General features: G+C 33.7%; 1 protein-coding gene and 1 long non-coding RNA gene across 4 annotated transcripts in view; one reads left to right on the forward strand and one right to left on the reverse strand.

Annotated features, from left to right (window-relative positions):
- LOC100650996 (lachesin) overlaps positions 1 to 18275 on the forward strand; it is a 527432-nt gene that overhangs the window by 492668 nt on the left and 16489 nt on the right. For all 3 annotated transcript variants that reach the window (XM_020862593.2, XM_048413840.1, XM_012320908.3), the window contains one exon: positions 4995 to 5114. In XM_020862593.2, coding sequence (XP_020718252.2) covers positions 4995 to 5114 — 120 coding nt within the window. The remainder of the gene's footprint in view (positions 1 to 4994; positions 5115 to 18275) is intronic.
- LOC125386744 lies at positions 11100 to 12477 on the reverse strand. The gene is made up of 2 exons (XR_007227149.1): positions 11960 to 12477; positions 11100 to 11856 (listed from the first exon to the last, which is right to left on the reverse strand). It is a non-coding gene; the product is annotated as an uncharacterized LOC125386744 (long non-coding RNA).

Consider the following 18275-nt stretch of genomic DNA (forward strand, 5'->3'; position numbering starts at 1 on the left):
AACGATTATTCCAAAGATATACTATTTTGTTCATTTTATATATCGTTAGATGAAAACTACATTTGTAATAATACGTCCTACAATGTTTATTTCGATTTACAGTATAAAAAGGGTTTTTAAAATACGATATATATAACTTTATTAACTTTGTCTACCTTTTCCTTTGCGTAGTTGATCGATTTGATAAGTGAGCTTCTCATGTAACAATGAAAAAAGATATTTCTGAAAGTTAGTTTTATACAGAATTTCAAGGTTGTCAATGTTTATTTAAACAATATTTTTTATTTCATTGCTTTGTATCTAATGCCAAGACGAATTCGTCTGCTTTGTATATTATAGCCTTGAAATGATCTCAGACTATAAAATTTTGATTCTACCAATGGAAGCATCAGTATGTGAATTATTTATTTGAATTAGAGTAAACATTCATAGTAGTGGCAATAACGTAGGCATTTACACATTCCATAAGCTTCGAACTATTTTGTTGATACCATAAACTACGTAATATCTGATTATTTTTTCTTTCATGTTCTTCGAAATGATTGATTTTGTGCGCTATATATCGTCTCAGTTTTTATTAACTAACCAAGGTATTGATTCGTTTCCACTAGTTTGAATATTTATGGTTTAGAAATTCTGTTGCTGCGTGTATAGAATTTTCGGAACAGCCGTCACGCTGACATTTGACGAACGAATTTCCTACAAAAACGTAACGTATATCGTTCTGTTGCACGTAATGAAAATTTAGAAATAAAAATTTATTCAAATACAATTATCATAATATGACGAAGAATTTTGCAATCAACGTTGTCACTCCAGAGTCTCTGCTTGTCCCCTTGCCATCACTATTGGAAGCTGTCTTCACTAATGCACATTTCTTTGATTTATATCATATTATATAGGATATTTGAGGTTTTTATAAACAAAGCTTGAAGGCATGTACAGGAAATTAAAATGACAAAATTGACGTCTCTGAGTTAGTAGAGGTATAAGGAAATATATTATAGGATCATTATTCAGAAGTGATAGACATTAGGTTTTCCTGTGATTTCCATCCTATATGATAAATTTATTGATAGATGTATTTATTTACAGTAGATTAAACATGAAACGATGGTTATTTAACGTGAACATAATGCAGTAATGTGATATAACTAAGACAACTACATTGATAATTCACAACTCACAACTAATAGTTTACAGCTCATAACAATTCGGCAACTTTCTCTAGACTCAACTCTCTCAACTCAACTCTCAACTCGCAACTAACTGCTCGCAACTAGACCCTCAATTAACGACTTCCCATTAATCCGTCTTTCTCCCTTAAGCATCCCATTGTCGTCTTCTCATACCCTCCACCACGTACGCCTTCTGCCGCGTAATTATTTGACTAAAGGACAGACGACACATTGATGGACCGCTTGACTCATTGAAATGTCCCGATCTTTTCGGCCTGTCGGCACTTTGGCTTTCTCGCAACATTGTTTAAAGGTTCAGCCGATACTTCTTAGACAATCTTTCCACGATACTGCAATATGTACATGTAATTATTTAGGGGCAACATTGTTATACAAACTGTGTTCTGTTGCGCGCGTCCGTATCCATTTACCGATGCACTACACCTGTTAATCGCTAATAGTGATTGAGAAAGTGGACTAATCTCGAATCGATTAACTAACCGCAAAAGGCGTACGAAATATATAGCTAAAACGGTGCCGTGAAGCTTTCAAAAGGACTGGACCGTGGACAAAACTATAGAAGCACGAAGAAAACGATTCATAAATCAGACACAAGTGTCCAAGCATCAAACGGCTTTGATCTTTTCTGTACGAGGGTTGAAACGATCGTGGATTCCCTTCAAATGACGAGAAACGTGAGCGTTTCGGAAACTGACGATTCTGACTAACTTCTTCGTGCCAGAACTAGAGCGATCCAGCCTCGTTAACGGTTGATGCGATTCTAACGGCGTCCGAAACGACTCTGCCAGCAAAGCTTGCATTTAGCTGATACGAAAAATATTCATACTGATTGGTTTTCACAGAACGTAAGAAAGTCCAATCAGTATGCTCGTTAGGCATCCTAGGCGCGAAGCTCATGATGGGAAGAATAAGCGAGCGATACCTGGACCAGCGTGAAACTTGGACACGATTAAGTATAAAGGTCATGTATCATTTTTATGACTGTTTGGAAGTAATCGCGTTTATGACACGCTCGGCTGTTGAGAACATGGTGCACACAGAAAAACAAAACGTTGCTACAATTAATTATACAGATTACTAGTAACTAAACAAATTTTTAAACTGGAAGCTGTTTTATTATATGTACCTTGTTCTTAGAAATGAGCATTTCAATAAATACGCAAGTGTGGGAAAGACCCCTTAAAACCTCAACTGTAATCAAAGTCTGCCTTGCGAGAAAATCACGCAAAGATCACGAATTAACCCTTAGAGTGCTATGGACGCATATATGCGTCTGGCGAAAGCTAACGGTGTGGACTAAGGACACATATATGCGTTTGTCAATTTTTTCGAACACCTACGCAGAGGTAATACTATTACGTTTGTGTGGGATAAATATAAATGCATTCCTTAGTAACGGCAGTAAACAAATGCCAATAATGCCTCGTTATAACAGCTGTCTATATGCTAATCGCATCTAATTATCAAGAAGAAAATGTGTTGCTTGAAAAATAAGAGAATGCAGAAAATGCGATGTCGGGTTATGTATCGATAATTGTTTTGAAATTTTTCACACACAACTGAATTATTAACTTGTGTTATATTTACTAAATTTAGTTGTTTAGTTTATTATTTTCTAGTTTATTACTGAAATTCTAGTTTATTGTAAATTTCAATGTTTATAATAAATAATTAATACTAAAAAATACCGCTCTTGAATCATTTAATCTCGTGCAAAGGAATTACTATAACTTATTACGATTTGCGCTTTGAATAGTCAATCAACAGAGTTCAGTCTAGCGAAAAAGTACTCCGTCCACAGCGATCGTCAGCGCTGGCCGCGCGCCGTCCGTACGGACCGCATAGGTCACGAGTATTCAGCACTCTAAGGGTTGGGCGTAACTCGGTCTAAGCCTCTTATGTGCCGCTTCTTTCGGACCTTCCTTGGGGGTGGCTTGTCTCCGGCAGTCCAGGCTCTTACCCGAACTATGTCCCAGATCACAGCGGGCCGTAGTCATCGGAGGGAGCATATAACTCTCAGGAGTAGTCAGCTATGGTCGGCGAACACCTGCGGTCACCTGTGATCGGGACCGAATCCCGCGGCCTCCTTCTCCTGAACAAGAGCATCACTTGCTCACAGAAAGAGACCATTGCATTTCACGGCCTCTCGCGTATAGGATCTGTGGAGAATCACTTTGGAGAATCTTCTAGCGGTGCAGCATCGCATAGTGGTCGCGATTGCGATTGAAGCGGTCAAAATATATACAAGTTTAATTTGTACTTTTATTTGTACCTAAAGTCATTGAATCGAAGAAATTGGACCACGTAATATTATGTCATCAACGCATACTTACTCGTACATAATACAGATATTATTCAAACATACACATTTTGTAGTAGCTTTTTGCTGTAGAAACAGAAAAATGAAGAGGCTTTAATATGAAACATTTTTTATCTAGACTCCGTCTTAAAAAGATATTTCATAAAATAAAAATGTATTTCAGTTTTGCTATTCCCTGCATACTACAGACTTTAAATACCTTCGTAAAAGAAAATCGACGAATCAGGAGATGTCGACAGCCATTCAACGAAGACCAGAACATATTAAGAACCTAAAACAAAGAATATTAAATGATTAGAGAAGCATTATGTTAGAATCGGAAGATAAGTTATAACGCTTTACATCGGTGCACGCAACGACGAGCTTATGCGGTTAGTTAGGCAGTACGAAAGGTATGAAGAAAAAGAAAGAAAAAAGAACAGCGAAGAATACATAGATACTGCACTATATTATACCAGGCTGTATGCGTAGATTATTATGCAGGTATAGTCGAGAGATACGCGGCGAGCAAGTTCACACCATCAAATCAAGTCAATCGAAGAAAAGTCGAGGGACATGCTAAATCAAGATAACGAGATAACACGGTACAATCTATGCATTTACGCACAGACGTCGGTGGATCATTTGAATTGCCAACGTATTATAAAAGAAACCTTGAGAAGAGTAAGAATCGAATTTGGAAACAGATTGTATTATTGCCTGGTGCAACATTTTGAAAACATCCTATGAAGATTGTGCAAAAGTATTGTAATTCTTTGCGTAATAAAATAGAAGTGGAAAAAGTTTCATTGTTATTGATTTTACCTTATCATCTAAAAATGACCAGAAACAAACTGAAATATATTTTTAAAAGGAAGTCTGATAAAAAATATTCCAAATAAAAGTTTTTTCTTCGTTCCCGTGGAACAAGAATCTGCAAAGGAAAAATACGATTTCCATTTAAAAAAAGGAAAACCTTGAAGACACCTGACAAATAGCAAATAAATAGGATAGTTGTATCCCCCCTCCGAAACTGTGAAAATTTTCAAATAAACACTCCGTATGAACTAATAAGAAGGCGGTCCTAATAAAGTACTGCAATAAACTTTAATAATATATGATATAGCATTGTCTTAGTTGAATCATTTTAGGAAATTTCTTGTCACCAAATTTCAGATGTTTATGCATTTATTAAAAATTGAAAGATGCAAAAGTGCATAGAATTCACATAATCTGTAAATTAATAACATGATAAATATATAAAATATCCAAAGTGATAATATCTAGTGACTAGCGAGCGAAACAAGTCTCTATTGAGGTTGCATTTGTTTGGACGTATTTGTAAAAATAGTAATTTGAGCAAAGGAATTTGCAATTTAGATTACACTGCATGCAATTACATTTAAATAATAAAATATACCCAAGTGATATTTCTTCTTCGTATTCCCGTCCCCTCTATATATGAGGGTATAATTACAAAACTATTTTTGTTTCAGTTCCACCTGTTATAAAAGTAACAAATCAACTAGTAGCAGCACCGGTCGAGAGTGACGTTGTTCTTCAATGCCAGGTAGAAGCTTCGCCACAAGCATTAAATACTTGGCACCAAAATACTGGTAATGAACATTTATCACAATTAAATATTTCAAATACATAAAATTAAGAAAAAAATATATACAGCTTTTGATATTAATGATCGCCGACGAATTAACATTTACAAAAAGACAACATTTTGTTGATCTTACTTATCCATTTCGATAATTATTATGTAATGCGTGCTTGTATACGTATAATATGTATAATATCTTGTTTCGATATTGAAGGTACCTGAAGAACAGTTTATTTCAAACTAAATCGATTCCTTTCTTGTAATATAATATCAGGGGCTAAAGAGAAATCTAAAAGATTATCTCATAGCCAATTTTCTAACGAAAATGATTTTTGGAAATTGAAAAAGGGTATTTGAAATTAATTTTGCGACTTATCAATTTATGACAATTTACTTGAAACTTGATACTGGAATCAACTACCTACGAATGTACTAAATCTTACGCTATCAACTTTTTAATCGATTCTATGAATGATACATCTATCGACCGCATCACCATGATTATTTTGGTTTTCTAAGTAAATCAGTTACTACACGATAGCAATTTCTAAACAAAACTCATAAAAATTTAATATATAAGTAGGTTAAAAATATACAACGATAAAAATAAATGTTAAATTAAATTAAATTGAAAATAATTAAAAGAATATAGTACTTTTTCGAAATTATAAGTATTAGGTTGTCCGAAAAGTGTCTTTCTTTTACAGACACGTCTTTTACAACGATGCATCTTTATATATACAAACATGAAGCCTAATCTGTCGAACGTTGTGATCTTTATTTTGATAGAACAAAATGGATCATACATAATTCGATAAAATACTATTAAAGGGAAAATGTTGTGCATTGTGACCTAATATAATATGTAATAGTCAAAGGGTTGCAAAATAGAAATATATTATTCATCACCTATAGTTCTTGTAAATATCTAAAAGAAACAAAGTCAGGAACCGTCTTCATTAAAACTTGCGCCTCAATACATAGGTGTAAAAAGATTCTGCGAAAAGTTCAAAAATTATAATTTGCGTCTGAAAAGCGATTAACTGGATTGCGAATACACTTGTTTATTTTGAAATCAGTGCTTATCTGGAGGACACTACATATGCACGTATTTCTTTGTACCCTCCTTTTTTAACAGACAAAGTTGTTATAAAGTTGACATATATCTCATCACTGTTATCTAAATAAAACATTTTCGGAATGTCAACTTTGTCAGACTGCAAGTCAATCAAATTTAGATTAATGGGTACAAAATCAATAATATTTTAAACTATAAAAATTTAAATCAATGGGCACAAAATCAATAGTATTTTAAATTATAAAAAATTAAATTAATGAATACAAAATCAATAATATTTTAAACTATAAAAATTTAAATCAATGGGCACAAAATCAATAGTATTTTAAATTATAAAAAATTAAATTAATGAATACAAAATCAATAATATTTTAAACTATAAAAATTTAGGTTAATGGGTACAAAATCAATAATATTTTAAACTATAATAATTTAGATTAATGGATACAAAATCAATAATATTTTAAACTATAATAATTTAGATTAATGGATACAAAATCAATAGTATTTTAAACTATAAAAATTTAGGTTAATGGATACAAAATCAATAATATTTTAAATTATAAAAATTTATATTAATGGATGCAAAATCAATAATATTTTAAACTATACAAATTTAGGTTAATGGATACAAAATCAATAATATTTTAAACTATAAAAATTTAAATCAATGGATGCAAAATCAATAATATTTTAAACTATACAAATTTAGGTTAATGGATACAAAATCAATAATATTTTAAACTATAAAAATTTAAATCAATGGATACAAAATCAATAATATTTTAAACTATAAAAATTTAGGTTAATGGATACAAAATCAATAGTATTTTAAACTATAAAAATTTAAATCAATGAATACAAAATCAATAATATTTTAAACTATAAAAATTTAAATCAATGGATACAAAATCAATAATATTTTAAACTATAAAAATTTAAATCAATAGATACAAAATCAATAATATTTTAAACTATAATAATTTAGATTAATAGATACAAAATCAATAATATTTTAAATTCTAAAAATTTAAATCAATAGATACAAAATCAATAATATTTTAAACTATAATAATTTAGATTAATGGATACAAAATCAATAATATTTTAAACTATAAAAATTTAAATCAATGGATACAAAATCAATAATATTTCGAACTATAAAAATTTAAATCAATAGATACAAAATCAATAATATTTTAAACTTTAAAAATTTAGGTTAATGGATACAAAATCAATAGTATTTTAAACTATAAAAATTTAAATCAATGGATACAAAATCAATAATATTTTAAACTATAAAAATTTAAATCAATGGATACAAAATCAATAATATTTCGAACTATAAAAATTTAAATCAATAGATACAAAATCAATAATATTTTAAACTTTAAAAATTTAAATCAATGGATACAAAATCAATAATATTTTAAACTATAAAAATTTATATTAATGGATGCAAAATCAATAATATTTTAAACTATACAAATTTAGGTTAATGGATACAAAATCAATAATATTTTAAACTATAAAAATTTAAATCAATGGATACAAAATCAATAATATTTTAAACTATAAAAATTTAGGTTAATAGATACAAAATCAATAATATTTTAAACTATAAAAATTTAGGTTAATGGATACAAAATCAATAATATTTTAAACTTGACTTAAAATTACACTCTAAAGGAGTTATATAAAGTAGATCGTCCGTCCGCTTCTCACCCGGTCAAGTTGAACAACGCTCCAAGAAACAGATTATATTCAAATTTTTCGTCAACTTGGATACTCCACTTCTTAAAATGATCTTCAAATTTACCGGACGAAACCCAGGCAGAAAGGGACCAGAAACGGATCGGAAACGGACAGAAGCGAAAAGAAAGCGACCTACTTCATATAACTCTTTTTGAACGTAATTCATTTAAAAATGAGTCATTAAACAATAATAGTGAAAAATGAGTCTAATGTATTCGCTGCTTTCATCGAAGCCAAGAAAAGTCCGCACAATCTGATATATATTTTTCTCTTCGAAACCAACATTTCGATAAAACAGCACACATACATCTGTATATAATAATGAGTAATTTACTATTAAAACTAGAATGTGTTTTTATAACCTTTTAAACTAACTTCTTGAACATTTCCCCTCTCTTTTCTTTTAACAAAACCTTTCTATTTTTTACAAAGTCGCAGAGATTTAATTTTAAATCAATCAAACGATATTCATATGGAAAATCTTTTGCATTGTTTACAGTTAAAGAACAGAGATCGTTTAAAGAAGAAATAATAACGTGTACGTTAAAATCAAACATGTTGCAGAAAAACAAATTATAGCAAGCTAGGGATTCGTCATATGCGCGTAGCTTATCACTGCTGTCAGCCGTCAGTTACAGCTCGAGAGCTTAACAAGTGGAGATGTTTTCGCTGTTACAGCGAATTTATTTCGCACCATAAAGATACAAAGATAGAATACACAAGTCATATGTTGCTGCATAAATAGATGCGATATGGGAATATGGGAATACAAAGAAGACGCTGTATAGAAGAATATTCTGTTCTTGTCTGGTTAGACATGCGCACCCAATGTGCTTGCGTTATTAGACAAGGACATAAAGGATCTCTATGCAGGTCTCGTTCTATTCCTACATCGTTTTTTCACCTCGCTCGCGTGCTCTATCTTTACATCTCTATGATGCTGACTTTACCATTTTGACGATTGAGTTGGATGTTGAATGTAATCACAGACAAGTTATCCGTAATATAAGCCCCATGTTCGCCGTAGCAAGTCGCAGAGGGCATAAGAAACACTATCATCTTTTTCCAGGTCGAGACACAAAGGATCCGGGGCACAAAGTTTCATTTAATGTCACGTCCATCATTATTAGTCGATAGCTGCAGACATGTACCGCCTGCTGTTGGAGCGGACCTCTAAAACTTGAAACAAACGAAGATATCAATATCAAATAACATTTTACAGCGTGTCGGCATTACCAGCCATACGCTTCTTATCGCATTCTTGGGCTGGTTCCGACCGATTTTTGCTGAAGCGATGCGATGTTAGATTGTCCCTACATATTTATAACCCGAGTCGTGTCTGGTATTGTACATCATTCGGGAGGGTCTCGCACGCTCCTACGATGCAAGCTTTTTCATATATGCCGAGCTGCGTGTAGATCTCCTTTATATAATTCCTTCTGAGTTCAATTTATTTAGAAATGTATTAAATATCTCGCACCTCAGTTTGTACAAGCTGATAAAAGAAGGAGTTCGATACTTGAAAGGCTTATAGCACTTATCACGAGGAACAGATATGTACTACGATAAATAGATAAGTAGATAAGTATTAAAAGCAATCCATTCCGTGTAAAATCCACTTGTATCGTTTATTAGCGTTCCATATTTTGATCATATTTCGAACAGGCAGGAATCAGAAGTATTATTTCAAGATTACAAACACAAGATTATTAGTGATACCAGCAAACATTACTTCACACGCGCAAACGTAGCACGAATCTTTAGTATTCATCCAGTAAGTTATTTTCGTGATGTTAATAATTCCATTATTATTTATTAGTTCCACTGATTATTGTCACGCGGAAACGACGAGCATTACGTTATAATGGTAATATTACGTTGCTCGTACGCAAAAAATATCTCAATTTCCTTTTCCCAAACTGTTTAAGAAGCTTTTCCAACGTTTCAAAGTTTTCTGCCGCTTATACGAAAGAATGTTTTGAGGATGGTAGAAGAGAATCCAGAAACGAGCACTCAAAGGCTGTCAATGATTGTAGTATCGGTAAACTATTTATAAACAGTTACTTTACCCGTACCACGTTCAACGTATACAAGTTTTGAAGTTTTGTCTCGACTGTCTGAAACGATTGACATTTTGTCAATGGTTATTGACAAAATATACTGTAAATCTGAATTTACGGATCGGAATTTTAGGACCAGTCTCTCTCCCGAACAAAATGTCGAGCGAAAGTTATTGGAACCTTTCAACGAATGACTTGATTGAAGTCTTTAATAATTAGCCGTATCAAAAGTAATTTCAGCATGGGGCTCAATCACGCTAATCAATTAACGAAGTTTCCTTTCAAAAATCTCTTACTGGGTGCGCAGGTAAAATCAAGCAATGACGAGTATACAGTGTCACGTAAAGTAAAAAAGGGGGTAGCTCAAACGAAAAGAAAAAATAAAATGTAACAAAAAACAAAAGAATGTATTTCTTGTACTCTGAGTTTACACTGACTGCGATTTGCTTCTGAGCTCCAGCCGTGACTTTCCAAGACTGAAGCTCTTACAATTTGACTTTCGGTGGGATCTGCTTCTTCTTTGTTTGTCATCCCTCAATATCCCCACTACCCTGTAGGCGTACGTGACCGTTGCCACGCTTCTAGAACATTCGGTGGAAGGACCGTTGGGATATCGATGACTCATTAGGCACTTCGGCGATATACATTGTCGCCAAGGCCGCCACATCTTTATTTCCATCATCGGTCCACCGGATTTGAAGTATGCCGATCGTGACAACAGCAGGGTAAATGCTTGTACTATGAATTTTACGGAAAAAGCAATGCAAAACGAGGAAGGAATACATTTTTATTCGATAACAAATTAACGACTTATTGTTGAAAAAAGGCATTCTTATCAAAAACCTAAAAGTTGTCAAAAAGCAATAAAGTAAACAAAAATAAACAAGTACACAGAACAATTCGGGGAATAGACCAATACATTATACGGAGCATAACCGATATACCATAAAGAATAATTAAATACTCAATCTTCTTTTAAAAACTTTTTTCTTTTTCTTATAAAATAGATAATAGGTTTACTGCAAGTATAAAGGAAGCATACCACTAAATGCCATTTATATTACTTCTTATTAAAATTTTGCGTTTTTACAATAAATAGTAATTTTTTATTTGACACGACGAGTATACGCGTCAACCGCACCGAAATAAAGTTTTAGATTGACGTGTATACATGTCGAACGCAGTTAACTGACTAACAGGAGGCAGCGTGTAAATCAAACCTTCGGAGAAAGGCGGATAAGACGAGGAGGATAGCTTGCTCGATCGTTTGACTTGAATTCTCTGAATTTTCTTTTGGTCGCTTAGAAACTTTGGTCTGATCATCGCTGATAAATAATGCTTACGACTGAAAATTGCACTTACGACAACGCGTGTTGGACAGTAGAACGAAAGCGATATCTGAAAATGTACGTCAATGTATTATATGATTGCCGATATGAAGATTTGTATTACAGATGTGTCTATGAAGCGTGTAAATTCAATGTGCTGTGAAGAGTCACGATACGAAACATTAGTAAATAATAAAAATTGATTTCATATCGACAGGATTACTTTTAAAATCAATGTTCGTTACACGATTATCCACTCGATGAGCGCTATAAGCTCTTTAATTATCGCATTCTTCTTTTTTCTTCACTTGTTAAAGCGATCTTGTAAGGAAGAAAATATTCAGCTAATCGAGTTTGCTGTTCCCTCGGGCTTGAGCTAGGATCTTTCATTCGACGGCTGCTTTTCCAATTGAACTACCCAGACCATCGACGAATATTCTTATCCTGATTCGCACTTAGCCAACCGAATAGGGAGATCTGCTCACTTTAAAGTAAATCGCTGCATGACCGATCGAGGAGATGTCCCCACTTTAAAGTAAATCGCTACATGACCGATCGGGAAGATCTCCCATGTTGACCTTAGTAACGCGTTTTCTTTTTTATATTATTATTATTATCAGTTACTGCTTACTTGGAATTGTTCCCAGTTAATTTCGGACGTTTTCTCCTTTTATAAAGTACAGTACACAATAAAATACAACAATTTAGTAGTGTTGGCTTGTCCGAGCGCGGTGAGAAACGTATAGTTCGCTGTGGCGCGCGCATTTGGCTAAGATGGCTGGGCTGTTTACAATCTTCAATTTGACGTTAATTGCCTAATGAATTGTATGTACGTGTTATGTGTGGATAAGAGGAACAATAACACCGATTTTTTATCACACTATATTAGCACGAATCTGGTACATACGCATTTCACACGAGATAAAAATAAAGTCATCTTTTCTCGTCCGCGAAACTCACCTGTCTGTCTTCGCAATCGTTTTAATAATTTAGTAAGAGCGACGCAAGCTGTCGCTATGATCGCGAGCGCGCAATATTAGGCGTTCGAACAGTACGTACAATGACAATTGTACAGTAACAACGTACCCGCAACTAAATCTCAATGAATATAATATCTTTTTCAGGAAGATATTTATTTAGAGCAAGATAATTACACATGAAATAACTTTCTCTGTTAAACAGAATGGATAAAGTATGTGCATATGTAGTCAGTGTGTTCTCCAAATAGGTACTTGTTTTACAGTAAACAAGCGATATTCGAGTTTCATAGGAAACTGTTTTATAGTTTTATATAATTTTATAGTTTTATATAATTTCATATATTTCATAGTTTTCAGCGGTGAAAAATCAAAGCAACGATTAATTACTTAAAATCCAGTTGATCACATGCAACCGGAAATTATGAAAATTTTAAACATTCTACAGAATCTTTTTAAAAGCATGTATTGCAGATGAGATCGGTTGCTCCAATGAGAATAATTCCAAATTTCTCTTTGACCGCCTTAAACATTTAATACGGCTATATACGATGAAAAATAAATTTTTATTCTGCAGCTCTTTGACTAACACGTGTATACTTGAAAATCTGAAAAGTATCATCATATTCCTTTTAATTGTAGTTAGTCTATAACAGTGGTTTTTAAGTTTCTTATACCTGAGGACTGGCGAAAACAGAAGAATTATTTGAGAAACTGCAGTGTAGAGATGAAAACCTTTATTTGTATAATAGTATTTTAATTATTTACTTTTAAATATTAGGTCATCCCATAAGTTCGTGCCGTTTTTCGAGCGGTTATATATGTTAAGATTGTTTACATACCTTTCAGTTTCATGAAAAAATGTAGTCCCCCTCTCGTTGTACAGCTTCTTCCCATTTTTCTGGTAGGGCCATTATTCCGTCTCGATAAAAGTTCTCTCGTTTTTCTTTAAAATAATTTTCTAAGCTATTTTTGAGAATGTCAATATTTTCAAACTTTTTACCTACTAAAAAGTGTTGTAATGCTCTGAACAGGTGGTAATCAGATGGGGCAATGTCTGGGGAATATGGGGGATGTGGTAAAATTTCCCAATTAAATTCAGACAATTTTTTTGTTACGCTTCCGTTCCGTAAGTTCATGGGGCACCCAAACGTTCAACTTTGACACCATCCACATTTTTTTTAAACACCTACGAATCGTTGTCTTAGGTATTTTCAGAACATTTGACATCTCTTGAACTGTCAAACTTGGTGATTTTTCAACAAGATCCCGAATTTTATCTTCGTCCGTCTGAGGAGGACGCCCGGAGCGTTCCTAGTCTTCTAAACAGAAATTCCCAACTCTAAAACGTTGGAACCACTTCCTACAGGTGCGAGATGAAAGCGCATTTTCTCCGTAAACAGCACATATGTTTTTCGTGGCAATTGTTACAGAACTTCCTTTCCGAAATTCATATAACATGAGATGTCGAAAATGGATACGCATTTCACTCATGATCTTTTACTGTTAGAAGTCACTGTGTTCACTATATTACGATCTTATACCCACGAAAATCTGCTCTAGCCTGTTCTCGATCAGCTAAGCTCAAGTGCATTGGTCCCTCATCGCCGTATGTTTATAAATCGACACATGAAATGTATACACAAGTCGGCACGAACTTACGGGATGACCTAATATAATGTTATGCGATGAAAACTTCTTAAAATAACCAGAAACCAAGCAATTGAAAAAGTGCCAATAAAGAAATTGAAAATTTAATCAGAATATAATAGAATTGAAATTTTTAAAGGATATTTAATTGGAATAGAATTGATGCGAAAGCAGCTGTTACTTTTTTACAAGAATATTTGATAACCGTGGTTAGAGCGTTATTTCTGAAAATCGAGGCGGTACATTGACAGTTATTCTGCTTTCTTGTTTCGTTCTTACTAAGCGATAGGACCGAGGGAGTCTTCTCACGTAAATAGCTAGAAAATAAAACTAACAATTCAACACTTCTAGGAGGTGGATATTTTTCTTCCAGTGATACCTGAAAATTCTGACAATATTGCATTCTATGTATGGGCATTCAAGTAACGTCAGAGACAGCTCGAACAAATTTTTTTAAGTGCGCAATAATCAAGTGCACATGAGAGATATCTTTCATGAAAGGCTTATTGATCCAGAGGTTACCTTTACGAGGATCCTCATTTTGAGGCTAATAATGGCAAAAGCTTTTAACTCATGCCCTTAAATGCTAACTTATTATATTAAATATGAATTTCGTGTTGACATCTACAGTAGTCAAAATCTCGAAATGGTGATAACATTCCCTGTATTGTAACATTCCCTTCTTGTATACGACCATCCAAAGAGCCGGCTTCTTTCTAAGCGCGTCCGTCTGATTTCTTACTATAAAAATATTTGTGCAAAAACATTGAAGAAGGATATTAAGTGAACTGAAAGGACTAGATACGTTCGACATGTATAGAAGCTCAGCTCGCCATCCAGCAAAGGTTCTATTAAAACAGATTTTCGCTCTCTTTGAAATTATTCTACTTGCTTTCTCAGTTGAGAGAAGCGCGAAGGAGCTTCCACTTTCGATAGCCACCTCAGCACCCTTCCGCGCGCAGAAGGAGACATTGGTGTCGCGAGTCCACGGTGTCACATAGTGTCGCAACAACCTTAATCCCTTGCTGTACGATTTAAGTTCCGATGGCGTGTGCTATAAACGAGGTCGGTCACACGTCGAGCCATTACACGGTTCGGATAAGCGTCGAAGTTATGGCAATCGCACACATCTTATGGCTGGTAAAAACGCGTCTAAAGTGCAACTGCTTTAATTTTGTAAGATGCTTGACGAATAATTACAAGCGATTTATCGGTGAACAAGACGGGTTTATTATCTTCAAGTAAATAATAAATTAATAACATTTTATTACGATTTCTGAATAAATCCTTATTTTAAATTACTAACGTTTCGAAAAAATTTACAGAAAATTGATAATCTTCAGTCGTACGGTTTCTTTTGAAGCATATTGGTACGTGCAATGCAACGTTACATCTTTTTCACTCTTGTTGCGATACGTTTCTCGTGTCTCGTATAACTTTTACACGCTCTTGATACCTTTGATTTCGATGGTGCTGGGTCAATATGCTTGGGAAGATGACCCCAACGTTGCGCGTGTAGTCTCTGTAGCAAATCTCCGTTCGATAATCGTCCTCGTCCTTTATATTCTTGCAACGCTACGTTTTTTCGTAATGATTCGACTATATCGATTCTATATTCAGCGTAACTATGTTTTTTTTTATTATTTATTTTGTCGAACAAAACGTAGGAGTTAAAAAGTGCAATATCAAACGCGTAAAAGAAAAGTTTTCGGTATTCTTTCGTGTATTTTCTGATAACAGGGAAGCACACTAGCATTTGGTCTTGCCGATCAATTCCAATAATTCCTTTGTTGTATTCGATGACACGTTTTGGTTTTAAGGAAGGATTGAATTGATTTTTGCCCTGTTCAGTCCTTTTTTTATTTATATTTCCATTTTAATGCTAGTATTCCATTACAGCTCCTCATTCTACTTACCCATTAGAGTTTTTTAATTTTGCTTTAACGAAATCGTTTCGCATATTCTTTCTGTTCAGTCGTACTGTCACAACGGCAGTTTAGTTTTACTGTTACGTAAAGTTACAAATAGCTTTGACGAAGAGTATCAATTACGTAAGTAGTCCTTTGTGTAACACTGACTGTGTTTTAGAATTATTAGAATTTATTTTATCACTACCTGTATATATTTTAAAGTCATAACAATAACCCGATTCTGACACATAATTTACAAAATTTAACGCTGAATTTCGCCCTTTTCAATGCATTAAGTTGCTTATAACCGTCTCTTATATTTCATTAGCGATTCAGTCATAGCAATGTCTTCCTTCGTTATATACGCTTCTTTAGATTTTTTTCAGATTTTATTCTGCGTAATTTCTCTGTATGGTCAAACGTAATGTTTTCTGTAAAATGCAAAAATCTGGTAATTTGCAGAAATCTATTAAATCACGTAGTTTCTCTAAATATTGACGTTCCTATAACTCTTAGACCAATTCACTTGGATTGTTGATTTTTTACCTGAGCCATTATAATACATTTTCATTTCATTAGAATCTACAGGAAACCAAGTTTCGTCGATTTTTCGCCTTTTATCTTCATTGTTTGTTATTTCTTCCGCGTAGCGATTCGTCTCTGTTATGATATTTTCCCAGGCCATATTATCAAATATCATATTAAAAATATCCAATTCTGTTTTGTTTGCACCAAACTGATATAAATTTATTTTTTCCTTCCAAGTCCATTACCCTGATAGTTGATAATTAATGCGGTATCGTCTTCGATAACCAGTCGCTTACAACGTTTTCGTGCAGGAAATAAAATATCGCTGCTGTCGCTGTCACTCTTAAAAATATTCAAAAAATCATTATTTGCAATGTCAGCACAATTCCCGCTGTCCTCGTCAACGCCAAAGTTTCTTTTTGAAGACATTTTTCAGGGGTATTTTTCTACTATGTTTAGAAAATTTATTTGAACGCGCAACTGAGACAAAAAGACATCGGCAAAATTAGAATAACGAGTCTGACCAGTGTTGTTTACGTTTGACCCAATTTTCTTACCACTAGTCTCACACGATATTTGCCTCACTCTGAATCCTGGGATTCCTGAAATTTCCGAACTAGTGGTCTGTCCAGATAAATCAAGGCAATAAAGAGGCTCTTCCCTAAAGTGTTCATCTTCAGAATATCTCATAAAACAAAATAGAATAGCATGTTCACGCACGTCGGTTGATTTATCAAATTGAATCACAAAATATGTCGATCTTTTTATCCCTTTAGCAATTTGCTTTTCGATATACTTGGCCATATCAATAATTCTCTGGTTGATTTCTGGACCGATATCTAGAGTGCAAGACTCTATCAACTTGCAATAGTAAGCTGTTTCTTCGCTTTCGAGATTTGAAGAGCAACTTATCGTTAGTCATCTTCTTCGTTTGAATTTTCTGACTTTTCATCTGGTTGTGTAATTTTTTCAAAAGAACGCAGTGGTTTTCGATAAGCTCGCTATACCTGACACGATGACGAGTAAGTTTGCAACGCTTGTCGCAGCTTCTAGCTTCGTTTCGAAATCCTAAGATTTCGGAATATGCTACACACGTGGAACTTGGCGATACTTGTTTTCTTCTTTCACGTGTTTTGAAGTAATACATTTTCTTTTCACTATTTTTTCTCAACTTCGTTTTGCTGTTTTCTCTCGCTAATTCTATTCTACTTTTTTAATTCCGCTCCATTTTCGACCTGTTTAGCTGTTTTCGCAGTCCCATTCCCATTCCTTTTCCCCTTTTTCCTATTCGCAGTCCCATTCCGCTAAATTATTATGTTGCAGCTCTATGTTTCAACCGACTGAAATCGGCCGAAATAATAAATTTCGCTCTTAAAACGCACCGTCTTTCTTCTCTTGACTCAAAAACTAGGGACGTACCTTCTCGCTAGCGATTCGCATGTTTTGAGTTCTTGATCTTGACAAAATTCAATAACCTGTTAACCAATTATAAAATTGTACATGCGTTACTGAGAAATTGGAAGCAATACACAGGCGTCATCTTTTTGGATAAAAGTATAGCCTCGTACCTTAAAATTTGTAAATCTATACACGGTGTGCAGAAAGATAAGAAAAATATATGGAATAACATTTTTGCATTTTCGGCTTAGTTTTCGAGAAAATTGAGTTGGACAATTTATCAAGTATACTTGAACATGGTTAATTCCAGACTGGACGGCACTAAATGATCGACAGGAGATCATTCTACGTACAAAATGTTATTCTACATTTTTGATTATTTTGGTATTCTACATTTTCACACGTAGAATGATATCCTGTCTGGAATTAGCCATGTTCAAGTATACTTGATAAATGTTCAAACTCGATTTTCTCGAAAACCGAG

The sequence above is a fragment of the Bombus terrestris genome, chromosome 17, assembly GCF_910591885.1.
Source record: "Bombus terrestris chromosome 17, iyBomTerr1.2, whole genome shotgun sequence".
NCBI lineage: Eukaryota > Metazoa > Arthropoda > Insecta > Hymenoptera > Apidae > Bombus > Bombus terrestris.